At 38.1% G+C, this 13,136-nt stretch overlaps 1 protein-coding gene and 1 long non-coding RNA gene across 3 annotated transcripts in view; one reads left to right on the top strand and one right to left on the bottom strand.

Annotated features, from left to right (window-relative positions):
* The window catches only part of LOC108445198, a 6,039-nt gene extending 5,920 nt beyond the window's left edge, over nt 1-119 (bottom strand). Inside the window, exon 1 of the long non-coding RNA XR_001859964.1 lies at nt 53-119. This is a non-coding gene — a long non-coding RNA (uncharacterized LOC108445198). The remainder of the gene's footprint in view (nt 1-52) is intronic.
* Nucleotides 120-201: 82 nt separating this feature from the next.
* On the top strand, nt 202-12,198 carry LOX (lysyl oxidase). Of its 2 annotated transcripts, XM_017728294.1 has the most exons (6): nt 202-344; nt 1,653-1,790; nt 4,157-4,313; nt 6,730-6,825; nt 6,958-7,073; nt 8,495-12,198. In XM_017728294.1, the coding sequence occupies exons 1-6, from the start codon at nt 295-297 to the stop codon at nt 8,499-8,501; spliced, it is 564 nt and encodes a 187-aa protein (XP_017583783.1). In that variant the 5' UTR covers nt 202-294; the 3' UTR covers nt 8,502-12,198. The 2 variants fall into 2 exon arrangements, with proteins under 2 accessions (XP_017583783.1, XP_008627365.1); XM_008629143.2 differs by lacking the exon at nt 8,495-12,198 and having other exon boundaries at nt 6,958-7,077.
* The last annotated feature ends 938 nt before the right edge of the window (nt 12,199-13,136 follow it).

Below are 13,136 nucleotides of genomic sequence, written 5' to 3'. Positions count from 1 at the left end.
CCCGCCCCCGCCCCCCGCGTGGGGGGGGGGGCCGCCCTGCCGATAAGCCCACCGAGAGGTCCGGGCGTCGTGCTTGCGATGGGGTGTTTGGGACAAGCCTGAGCAAAGGGGGATGCGAGGTTAACGGAGGGCAGAGGCAAAACGACGGCCCCTAACGACTGGGATGGTGGCCAAATATTTGCAAACGTGTCCTGCGTTGATCTTGCTGTTATGTGGTTGGTTTGATGAACTGCAGGTCTCCCTGACTTAGTCCCAGATCCCTATTACATCCAGGCGTCCACATACGTCCAGAGGATGTCCATGTATAACTTGAGATGTGCTGCCGAGGAGAACTGCTTGGCAAGGTAGGCATCGTCCCAAGCTTTTGCCCGTTCTCTGCGGGTTGCTGTGCTCCTGTTTCCACCTGTGAACACGGTGAAGAGTGGGGAAGGGTGAGGCTGGAGGGGGCAAGGAAACACAGCCCACTGTAACCTTCTTCCAAGTTTGTGGCGGATGGTGGAGTGTGCACATCAGAAAGCAATACTGCCATGTTAGAGAGACAAGCTACAGATCTCCTGAAGAACCTACATGTTGTGAAAAATTGTATTACATGTTTCTATTGCCAGGCTCACTTGAACATTTCTGAATTTTATGAAATGGAGGCACCTAGAAAACCACTTCAATCTGTTGATTTTCATCTCCCCCCTCTACTCTCACAAGACCATATGCTACTTCATAAAAAAAACCCAAAAAACAACCAAACAACAAAACCCCTATTCTTAACCACCACAATTTACTATTAAGATTATAATAAGATAATTGTTTCTGGGCCTATGCCTTGTAATGTCTCCTAAAACTAAAATCTCTCTGAAAAGTGTTTCAGAGTCTCTTAAGGGGTTGAAATAACAGCTTTGTTATGAAGTTAGGTCTTGTCCAGTTGGCAAGGAGGGATTTTTCCTGTTTTGCTTGGAAAGAAATCGACATGGCTGTTTTTAACCATTTTAACTTGTTTGATACCTTATCATGCAAAACAGATTTATTTATTTACCAGCGTCATTAATTTATGTCAGACTGTTTCCAGGGTCATGCTTGCTCTTCACTTGCAGAAAAAAGAAAACATGACATAAGAAGCAGTATTTTTTATGCTAGCTTCACAATGAAGACTCATTGAAGGGTTCTTGCTGGCTATTAGTTGATTAAAATATTCCAGTACTTAAAAGACTGTAGATAATAGCTATGTAGAATAAGAAAATGCACCCTGATTCATATACATATTAATTTTTTTTTTTACAACAGTATGAAACATCTGTTCTGTGATCGTGCATACACAGGGAGTCATTTTGGTTAAGAGCAACAAATGAAATTGTGCTTTTTGGTACCAGAGTAGTTTTACAGCTAAGCACTGATCTTCTTCATAGACAGAGTCATTCAGTGGTCAACCTTCCGTTTGTAAAATTAAAACCAGATCTGAGTCTTTTTCAGGTCTTGGTCTGACACGAGACATTTCCACACCATATGGAATTCCTGTTGTGAATCTCCAATGCATAAGGAGATTGGGGCCCAAAATGACCTCTGCCGTGTTACTTCTGAGACAATATAAAGTGTTTTTCAAAGTATTTCTTGCACATACTTACGGCTTTTTTCTTTGTTTTCCTTGTTTTGCATCATTGCAGTTCAGCTTATCGAGCAGATGTTAGAGACTATGACAATCGGGTGCTCCTGAGATTCCCCCAAAGAGTGAAAAATCAAGGCACGTCGGATTTTCTGCCCAGCAGACCCCGTTATTCATGGGAGTGGCACAGCTGTCACCAGTGAGTGAAGTGCTCATCTTCTAATTATTCTTTTCACTAACAAATTGTCACTTAAAAGGGGACGCTTTCTAAAACTGAAGTGAAGCAGAGAGAAACCATGGGGAAACTTCAGCCTTTTACTGTCTGATTAGTTGTATGTAGTGGTAATTACTCTTTCTACAGACACATGAAACCAAGATGGATACACAACTTATCCATATGTATGAAACTCTTACAACATATAAATTAAATATAAATACAAGTCTGAAATGAGATTTGACAGTAGCACTTCCTCCTTTTATTTTACATATAGTCCCCTTACATTTAAGTGTAATCAGTAAATAAAAGTCCCAACCATGTTAAAATAAACATGTTTATATATAGGGTGTGGCCATATGTGGCCATACTTACACATAAAATGAACCGTAAAATGTTCATTTATTAGCATGTTCCCTATAATAACACATCATTTTTAACAGTGACCCATAATTCTTGAGCTGAATTTCATGAATTAATTCTTCACAAGGGATGGTCTGATCAATATGGAAAAGGAGAGTTACTGAGTTGACTGATCCCATTATCAATGATGTTCTTACCATATGATGATATTTTGACATAGGAGCATTGCTCTAGAAATAGTATAATTGCTAGAAACACAGCAAGGGAAATGTAGTAGAACTTTTTCAGCATTTTGGGAGCAGGTAACACTGCAAACTTGTACCTTTTCAGAAAACTCATATGCAAGAGTTTGCAGGTTTTTTTCCAATTTTTGCTACTTCTCAGCAGGAGCAGTTGTAAAATACCAGAACTAATTACCCAGAATACTTACTTCCACTTACTTAAAATATGGCTCTGCTGCTACAGGTACATAAACGATAACTTAATATTATTCTTTTTAAAAATGGTATGCAATGTGGGCTTGATCTGAAGGCCTCTGAGCCAATGGAATATTTCTCTCTGGGTTCAGAGGCTTGAGGCACTGAATGAAAAATCCATATGATTAGAACAAATTCTTTCAAAAAAGATTCATATTTTCTTTTTATAAATCTTGCAAGGATCAAAAAGCTAAAACTAAATCAAACCTAAAAAAACCCCTCCACAAGTGCTTTAGTTAACCTCCATCCCGAAAAAAATCTTCACCAAAACAAAAATCCCCCAACCCTCATGCTTACAAAGTTGATAAATGGATGAAATGGGTAGAGAGCAGTTGAAATCTTCCATTTGTAGAAAAACAGTTTCTTACTCTGCCACAACAGCCCAGCTATCACTGTCCAGATGCAAAGTGTCTCTGATGTTGATTCAGTTCTTGGACAGAAAATGCATTGCCTACAAAAAAATGCATCTCTCGTGATCATTTCCATAACAGTGAAACAAACTCATTTGGAAATGAACTTCAACTGCCAATTACTTTGGCTAGCCATCAGACCTCAGTGTTAGTCATCATCATCCGTGGCCCAGTTTTAGTGTTCTGGATGTGCCTGCTTGTGAGGCTCCTGTGCTGCTTTGTTTTACCAATACATTTGAATTGTGTTTAATTAGACGTTTTTTCACACACCTCCTGAGCTGAAAGCATTCAAAAGTAACAGCAGCCAAATGCTGCAAAGACAGCATGTAGAAAAGACAAGTTTGGTTTCCCACACATTTGGAAAAAGCGAAATTACAAGAATATGAGGTGTTAAGCTGCACAGTAAGAGCTAGAACTCACTTCTTTGTGTGAAACTTTGTGTGAAACTTTGTGAACTTTGTGTGAAAGCAAGAAAAATGCATCACTTTGCCCAAATCAAAACCATACACACTTTTGAAATAGAGACAGCATTAAGTACAGACTGCAAAAATAATTGACATTGAATGAAATCTGCATTGCCAGTACACAGAAGCTGAATTCTTTATGCAGATTTTGTCTTCACCAATGTTATGAATGTGTTACATTGTCTGAAGGCCATGGAAATGTGAAACCAAATTGTTGGGGTTTTGCTAGCAAGTAGCAAACTTCCATGGAATTTATGGTATGTAAGGTAAGCATTCCTAGCAAAACCCTGGCTAAAGGCACTTATAAGATGTTCAATTCAAATATGAACTACTTAATACTTGCTATTGTTATTGGAAAAGAGCTGAAACAGGAAATTTTGGAAAAAGAGTGCTGCTATGGAATCTTTCCCATGACAAATTAAAATCTATTATTTATTTATAGAAGATGACATGTAGTACTTGAAAATTGGAGTAATGAAAATAATTGAGTGGTCAGTAGTAGGAAAGTATACTAACACACAGGTTTTGGGTAATAAATAAAATTTGGCCAGATTTACCAGGATGTAGATCAAATAAGAATATTTTAAAATGTTGGTAAGATCTGATCCATCTCTAATAATGCATCTATGGTTTAACAGACATTATCACAGCATGGATGAATTCAGCCACTATGACTTGTTGGATGCGAGCTCACATAGAAAAGTTGCTGAAGGACACAAAGCAAGTTTCTGCCTTGAAGATACTTCCTGTGATTATGGATATTACAGGCGGTATGCATGCACAGCACACACGCAGGTAGGAACTGCTTTGGAGAAAACCACGTGTCTTTCACCCCCCCAGTTTGTATTTGGATAACTTTACTGCCAATCATAGGATGCCCTAAGTTAGCTGATGCCCTAACTAGCTTCTGGAATTCCCCATTCTGGAGACCAGGATACTAACCTGGAGACAGCTAATTCACCCACCTGCTGTTAACTGTGGGTTTCTTATCAAAGCGCAGTGACACTCAGTAGCATAGCACCACTGGTAACTGAACTGTATTAAAACACACCACAAGTTCTTGTGGCTGTAGGACTGGTCAAGCTTGCTAAGGGGCACTCAAGACAGCTTGTAAAGAAGCTGTTCCCAATGTTCATCAGCCCCAGACTGCTCACTGACGTCCTTGGCTGGCCCCAGAGTTCATAGCTGGTATTTCTTCCCTTGCTTGGAGTCTGAAGCTGTAAGGCGCTGGATTCCTTCAATACCTGCAGCTGCTGGCTGGCAGTCTGGCATAGAAAACTCAGAGCACTGTTCTGTGCCTGTACACCAGGAGGCTGTTAAAGGGAACAGCAGCTGTGTGGACATTGTGATGGGCCATGTGCAAACGTAAAGCCAGGTGCCAGGGCTTATTAGGGGAACATGCAAAATGGAACACACCATTATGATAGATAAATCCATGGAAGACTCCTACCTTGAATATTGCATCACCACCTCTCAGAACTGCTAAAGAAAAGCTTAAAAAATCCAAACCAGCCAACCCCAGCAGAACAAGGATGATCAACAGTGTAGTATGGCTAAGAGCTTTCACAGACTATTCCATTTGGAAAACTAGAAATAAGACCAAAACTTAAGTGATTGTGGATTGAAAGAGGAAATTGTTGATATTTACTGACAATTGTTGCTGTTTCTGACAATGTAAGAACTTAACACCTGTCAGGCAACAGCTTTAAAACTGAGAGGAGTGCTCTTTGGACACGTGAATGAAGATTTAAATTCCTTGCCATTGGATGTTGCAGAGATCAAAAATCTCCATGAGCTTAAGAAAAATTTAGACAAAGTAATAGAGGTTACTAGACACAAAAATATGATGGTACCCCATGCCTTAAATACAGTTAACTGCCTGGTGGAAGGAATTTGCCTGACATTACACATCCCATACCTTATGTTCTTTTCTCGTCAAGCATCTGCTGCTGACCACTATCAGAGACATGACACTGAGCTTTGATGGATCTGTGGTTTAACTCAATGTGGCCATACTTACACATAAACTTTATCCCTTATACTGCAGCTTTTAATCTAGAAGGTAGTTATTCTATAACAGAGAAATGACAGCTATGTTTCACTGGCTGACGTGTCCACATTTGAATTTTAACTATAATGAATGATCTGCAATATATAAAGGCTTTGAAGAGGTTTTATAAATACCTTTTCTACTTCTGTAGACTATGACATCTAACTAAGCAACATACATATTTTACAGCTGGAGTATTTGTGTCACTAGAATCATGGCTGTGTCAGCATTTCCACTGGAAGCCCATAATTCAGGGGTTTGTAATTGGACTGTAAAACTTTTCTCCAGCCTCAGACTTGGCACATACATGCGAGAGTCTGAGCTGATCACCGGCTGGGTCAAGAGGGAATTCCTGCAGGACTTGGGTTTTCTGTATTCTGTGTGTTGCCAGAACAGATCAGCTCTGCCTAGAGCAATCTCTATTGGCCACAGCTAATGACACTAGATTTGAACCACCAATACGTTCATATGTAGGGATTCTTACTAATGTTCCTAACACAAAGAATTTTTCAGAAAGATGCATCTAGAATAAAGGCTACATTTTCAGTTCCCTCAGATTCTTGTGTCATTATTTGTCTGAAGAGACACCATTTCCATGCAAGGGTCAGTGTGAAAATGGCCATTGGCCCTACTGTTCAAAGATGGCACTTGGGCACAGTGCATCCACAGCAAAAAGTTGCATCATTTCAAAGGGTAGAGAGAGGTTCCAATGTGGTGATCAAGTCTGTCCGTACTCAAGGACCTCAGAAGCTATTCACTCAACATTTACAGATACTTACTTCCAGTCTTTGGTCAATTTTTATTTTATTCTGATCTTATGTAAAGAGGAAATAGTAACATCAACAGTTTTTTCATAAAAGGACTACTGTAACAAGTGATTATAAGAAAATACAGGTATCTCACAGATGAACAACTGTCAATATTATAGGCATTTCTTATCCAGTAGTAATAAACAGCAGTCTATAAAATACATTAGACTTAAGTGTTCTAGTTTAGACACACAAGTAAAATGCCAACTAAAAATAGGACTAATTTTCTAGGTTAATTTTCTAAGTGAACTGTGATGGTTAAGTGAACTTCAGTCCGAGCTCCCTAATGTATAGAATGTCACTGTTTCTAAAGATTAATTTTTTTTACACCCATTTTAACGTCATTCTTAAGGGTCTGAGCCCTGGCTGCTACGACACTTACAATGCTGACATAGATTGCCAGTGGATTGATATTACTGATGTACAACCCGGAAATTATATTCTGAAGGTAAGTGTACTGGGAATGGGGATGTTTGGGGGTTTTTTTTTTGCTTTTAAAGAAGAAAATAATTTGCCCTGTTGTATGTAAGTTACCAACTGAAACCTGGCAGTAGACAGCACTGTGCTTTCTCCCCTCCAGGTGAGTGTGAACCCCAGCTACCTGGTGCCTGAATCCGATTACTCCAACAACATTGTGCGCTGCGATATCCGCTACACGGGCCACCATGCCTATGCCTCTGGCTGTACAATTTCACCGTAAGTGCCTCCCTGGCTTTCTGTGTCACTGTGCCCCACTGTTAGTATTTTGGTTTTTGGGTTTCAGGAATTTTAAAAATTGTGGGAATTTTGCTCTTGCACTTGTGCCGTTGGAATATGTAACACTTTCAAAACTGCTGCTCCTGTCTGGTCTGCTAGATAACAATCTCTGGCTCAGACACCTTCTTTGTTCTTGCACTGGGACCTTTCTAGGATGGTTCAATACCCTTTTATAGCATCCACACAGAACTGACCAGCTGCAGTGCTCTTAAGACATTCTGCAAAATCCCACACATGTATGTTACTCTGCTGCAGTTCTTTCACACTGAAACAGTTCTTTCACACACACTCCATTTACAGTTTAGTTCTTTTAAAGTTTAAACAATGCCAAAATTATGCCTTTTTTACATTTTTCATCCAAAAAAGGCAAATTCATTTAATAAATATTGTCACGGTAGACCTACTGTTCCTTAGTATCTGTGAAACACACAGAAAGCAGTCTCCTGTAACACAGAGGTAAGCAGTTCTCAGAATACTGTGTTAGTCACATAAAATATTTATCAAGGGACTTCATTTGGATTGCATAAGGAATGAGTATTAACATTGTATAGAGGTTCATATGAAATAAATTCCAGAGCAGTAAATGAAAAGTAAAACAGATGACCAGTATAGTCTTCTGTAACAGCGTCAGTGAAACAAATACACTGAACTAATGTGACTTGCTTAATTAGCCTTTAAAATATTCATTCCTTACTTTGCATTAGGAAATCAGTAGTTAAATGAGGCAAACTTATGTTTCATGCTTTTAACTTCTAGCCTCCCCATCTTGCCTATGAAAATGTTACTGAGTACACGGAATAATAGAAAAGGTTGGAAAAGACCTTTTGGATCATGAGGTCCAGCCATCAACCTCGGATCACCACCATGCTCACCATTAAACCATGGTCTCAAGTGCCTTATTCATGCAGCTTCTGAACACTTCCAGGGATAGTGACCCCACCACTTCCCTGGGTATTCTGCTCTAATGCTTTACAACCCTTTATGTGAAAAAGATTCCCCTGACCTCCCATCTAAATCACTCTGACACAACTTGAGGCCATTTCCTCCCGTCCTGTCTCACTGGTTACGTGGGAGAAGACACTGACCCACACCTCACCACCACCTCCTCTCAGGGAGTTGTAGGGAGTGATGAGATCTCCCCTCAACCTCCTCTTCTCCAGGAAAACACCCTATATTTATATATATATGTACATCATACTTCACAGCTGTCTCACGCACACATACCCACGCAGGGCTAGGAAACAAAAGGTGTGTTGTCGTTTGCTGACCTGTGCATTCAAGCTGACAAGTGGGTATTTAGCAGTTCCTCTTTCTGTGCATGCTTGCTTGTCTGCATAAAATTATTTCTCTTCTTCCAACAGATACTGAAAAGATGCAAGATATGGATGAGATGGTGCCAAATGTTTTGAACTGAAGTATCATTATACAAACTTCACTAGGTTGCAAACACTATAGAAGCAAAACTGCAGAACATACACAGATACATCCACACACCTTATGTGACTTTGAAACACTTCAGCTGCTTCTCAACCAAAACTTAACTGGATTTTAAGAATTTAAATTGGCATTACTTGTATTGCTATTGAAATGTGTGAAACTGGTGCTTCGTGCAGAGATATTTTAAATTTTGAAAATCTAACTATTTCATAAACACATGGGACCATTTCTTAGCTCCTTCAAATTTGGAGTTTACGTAATAATAGACTTCAGTGGGAATATTATTGGTGAATGAGTTGAACGTATTTTAAAAGGTAGAAAAAAATGTATGCAAAATGAATTAAATAAAATGCAAGAGAAAGTACTAATGTCAGCTATGTCAGAAAATACAATAATGAAAAACAGATTAAGAGTAACGATACAGTACCATTAAAAATTCTTGCTAGGACACATTGATATGAAAGAGAGAAGTATGTTCAGTTTTCAAGGAATATTAACATATAGCAGAGAAATACATATATATTATATATATCAGTTATACCCCTGCAAGAAAAGTTATGTTTACATTTTTAATACTTTAGAAATTTTTCCATTTTCTTAAGTGAAAAACAGATGGGGTTTTGAAATACACCTTTCATCTGTGAAAATTAATTAAAAAGCGTACCCACCTTTATATGTTCAAGAAATTTTTCAAGGTGGGGCTTTAAAAAGACTTCTGCAAACTTAATGTGGATAAAAAAATACCTGTCAAGAAATGGGCTCTTAGAGATGATGAAGAGTCCCTGATGTGGTCATCTGTGAAAAACATCCAACTTGAACAGGTTAACCATCAAAATAATACAGGCAATTAACTCAGGTGGCACCACAAACAGAAGTAGGTCGGAATCTCTTACAAAGTATTTTTAGCGTGAAGAAAACCTACTACCTGCTTCCCCCTTAAGTACTGTAGTTGACTTTAAAATGTGTATCTCAGTATTCAAGATAACAAAGTTGGAAATATACTATATAGAAAGGAAGAACAAAATTCAGTGTATTTAACATCCTACTTTAGGCTGTTCAGGAACTAAATGCAACATTGTTAAGGCAAAAAACTTCCAGCCCAAATTAATGTTTTTGCTGAACTGCTTAACTGGTGCTGGGTATACTACTCCTCCTCCCATCCCCAAATTATTTTGCTTTTGCAGTGCACCCTGCTGTAAGCTACAGTAGCTGTGATTTTTGTTTTAAACTGTGAAATGACATATCACAAGGGGATCTGGCGTCTTTTTTCAGATTTCTGATCATGTAAAATGAAGAATCTACTTTTGGAACAATGGGACCTAGAAATACTGATTGGTATTTGATAAGTTTGATCAGCAGTTCAAAACACTTAATGAAACATTGGAAGCTCAATATATTAAAAGAGAAAAAAAAAGTGCTATTCAATGTAGTTAGAAATGAAGAATTTGAGGAGTATGGAGAAGATTTTTTATCACTATTGGGAATACTTAAAGTAGTATTTGGAAATATTTTATGCATTAGAACCCTATGGATTTAATTTGGAAGTTTGATGAATTACCATAATATCCTTCAAGGATCAGCTGTTCTTTAGTACATTTATTTATTTCCACCTTAATCATAACTTGGTTACAAATTTGCACGTAAAATGAACCTGAGAACCAGCAACCTGGTGATTACTACCCACCAGTGGAAGAGGGTGCAGAATAATATAATTTATACCTGCAGGTCCCTTTTTGTTTGCTGTGAGATCCATTTCAGCAATCAATAACCAGTACGGGCAATGAACAGAAGCAAAATTTGGAAACTCAATTTATTAGAAAACCATTTGTTACATATGTCTGCAAAAATGAGGGCCTGTTTAAAGTCTAGGCTTCTGAAATCTCAGCCCAAGGAGTTTTAAGTTTAAGAGGCTTTAAGGGATTGAACGCAGCAAGTGCATTCACCTTTCGATAGACTTGAGTCAAAATTGGGGTCAAAGTCCTGAGAGCAGCTTGGGCAATGCACACAAAAGCTACTGAATGGAAGCTCGGCTGTGGGCACGGGCTGCTTCCTGGGAAGAGGTGGTGTGCTCGTACCTCATTGTGCCTGATGCTGAATGTGGGATACGACAGCAGTAACTGGAGACGGAGCAGCCGCAAGAAGGGGGGCACCCCTCGCTCATGACACACTCACATGCTCACATGTCTGTGCCCAAACTACTTGCAGAACTCCACTGCAGTCAGCAAGGAGCCAGAGGGCCTTGAGCATCTGTGTAGGTGGAACAAGTGGGAATGGCCTCGTCTGGAAAGGTGTTGAACGCTGTAACTTTGAATATTGGGGATATTGGAGCTACGAAAATGTAGCTTTTTTTTTCCGTAGCAAAATATTGTATTTGTTTTGAAATGTGTGTTAAGCAACATGACATTGATGTACAATAGCACAAAAATTGCCTAAGACATGAACAGAAAAACAAGGGATTTTAGGATTAAAAAAAATGAAGGAATGTGACTATAACCCTGTCTAACTATAGTAAATCACAACGCAGTAGAAGAGTTTGTTATATAGCATGTGCAGAAGTAGTTCTAAATAGGGGAGCACCAACCAGTATTTTCAGTTTCTTGGCTCTGCAGATTTGACACCTTACTTTTTGCATACTGGAATATATTTTTGGGATTATGTGCATTTTTGTTCAAAAACATTTTTAAAATCTGTTTTCGTAAAAGCTTTTATTTTTACAGCAAATTATATTTGGATTCAATTTTACCAGACATTAGGCTTATTTATTCCCATTATCTTTGAAAGGCATATTGACATTGGTCTCAGTGGGAGCAAAACCAGATTTAAATTTTGTGAAATTTCAACTATAAATTTGATGTCTTGCAGTCTCAAATTTGTTCTGAAAAGTAAGATTGTAAAAATGTGTGTGAAACAACAACCTCCCACATTTCAAATCTTTACATAAGAATTGCACATAAGGAACATAATGTATGTCAGGCTCATTAGAGGGTTTGTTATGTTTTTTTTAATCCTGAAATACATTTGATATTTGTGTATTTCTAAAGTGTAACAAAAATGACAGACTGGTCACCAATGGAACCAAAATATTGTGTAGATGTTTTTGTGTTAGTAGAAGTCTACTAATTTTTTCTCTGCTCCAGAATGAGTGTACATATCAAATGTACCTTCCTGTTATCATTCATGCATTGTTTGCAGTGTGCTCATTCAAAACCAGCAGGGTGGTTTTCATAACTGAGACATTGAAGGGTGGTTTATCCTGTGTCTCATATTTATGCCAAAAAGGCATTTTCATTTTCTCCAAATCCTAAAAGGTGCTGAAAGATTTTAACTTGAACTAAAACCAAAGAGTATGTAATTGGGAGGTTTTATTATGCAACTAAATGCTACAGATACAGTGAAATGCCACTTGTTTTTGCAACTTTCTTGAAGATTTTTCATTATTTCCTTCACTTTTCTTCAAAGAGTCTTAATTTCAGTAACTTTGCATCTTTATCTGAAGAGCTCTAATTTATAATATTCAGGCACTAGCTTTGTATTCTTCATTGCACTTTCATATTCTTGTGTTACATGCCCGTATTATGGTTGCAAGTTTATGTGAAAATGACTTGAATAAAATGTTTCAAGCGTTCTACTTGTTGAAGTATTACTGCACAGGCCAGATCCATCTCCCAGTGAGAAGGCTTTAGTTAAGGTGGTTATGTCTATATGAAAATGAGGAAGATTCTGTCATTCTGACGTGGTCTCAGAAAAAATGTCACAACAAGGTAGAAACAAGAAAGATAAAATTTCACAGCATGATCAATTATCCCTCATACCACACAAAGGATTAACATGAAAAGGCTTAACAGGATGAGGCATTTGGTTTATCTGGACACATGATCTCCTTACCTTATCTGCCTTGGTAAAAACAGGAACTTAAAAAGCACTTTCAGAATTTCTGCTCCAAAAGCTATGCTTTCATGGAAAGAACATTTGAGCAGTACATAGTAGAAAAGTCTATGTACTCTAGAAATTTGACTAACAGATTAAACATGCAATTACTCCAAACAATTTTTTATTCTGTTATTTACATTCTCTGAGTACAAGCCAGCGTCCTGCTGCCTCTTCAATCTGTATGCTAAATTGATGAAACAGTCTGAGTTGTGAAGCATGTCTTGTCCCTTCACTGAGGGACTAGTACAGAAGAGCACGGTTAAAAAGTTTGGAGACTTGTTCTACTAAGAAGCTGTCAAACACTTAAATATCAACTAATGGCACTTTTGGTTTCACGTAAGTGGAGAAAAAAGTAATGCAATATATTTTAAAATTAGTAAAATAAACACAGAATTATTTCAGATATAACCCAATTTGTGTAATGTTTCTCTATTTAACAAAGTATTTCCTATCCTACTACTTATTAGAGCTAAGAGCTTCAACTGAGAACTTCTCCAAATGCTATTCCTTGAGCACAGAACCTGGTGTGGATCAGAATCTGTGCAAATACAAAAATGCAGTAAAAATTGCATATGATAATTGCAGAAAGTATATTCAAATCTATTGAAAATAAAGCATCTCCCAGTTCCCAAGTAC

The sequence above is a fragment of the Corvus brachyrhynchos genome, unplaced genomic scaffold (genome assembly GCF_000691975.1).
Source record: "Corvus brachyrhynchos isolate BGI_N302 unplaced genomic scaffold, ASM69197v1 scaffold90, whole genome shotgun sequence".
Taxonomy (NCBI): Eukaryota; Metazoa; Chordata; class Aves; order Passeriformes; family Corvidae; genus Corvus; species Corvus brachyrhynchos.
Note: the sequence above shows the minus strand (reverse complement) of the source record. Positions and strands in the feature narration are given on the sequence as shown.

Coding starts and splice junctions, on each gene's coding strand:
- LOX (XM_017728294.1), top strand. CDS start 295: ATGTCCATGTATAACTTGAGATGTGCTGCCGAGGAGAACTGCTTGGCA. Junction 345..1,652: donor GAGGAGAACTGCTTGGCAAG/GTAGGCATCGTC, acceptor GCATCATTGCAG/TTCAGCTTATCGAGCAGATG. Junction 4,314..6,729: donor CATGCACAGCACACACGCAG/GTAGGAACTGCT, acceptor GTCATTCTTAAG/GGTCTGAGCCCTGGCTGCTA.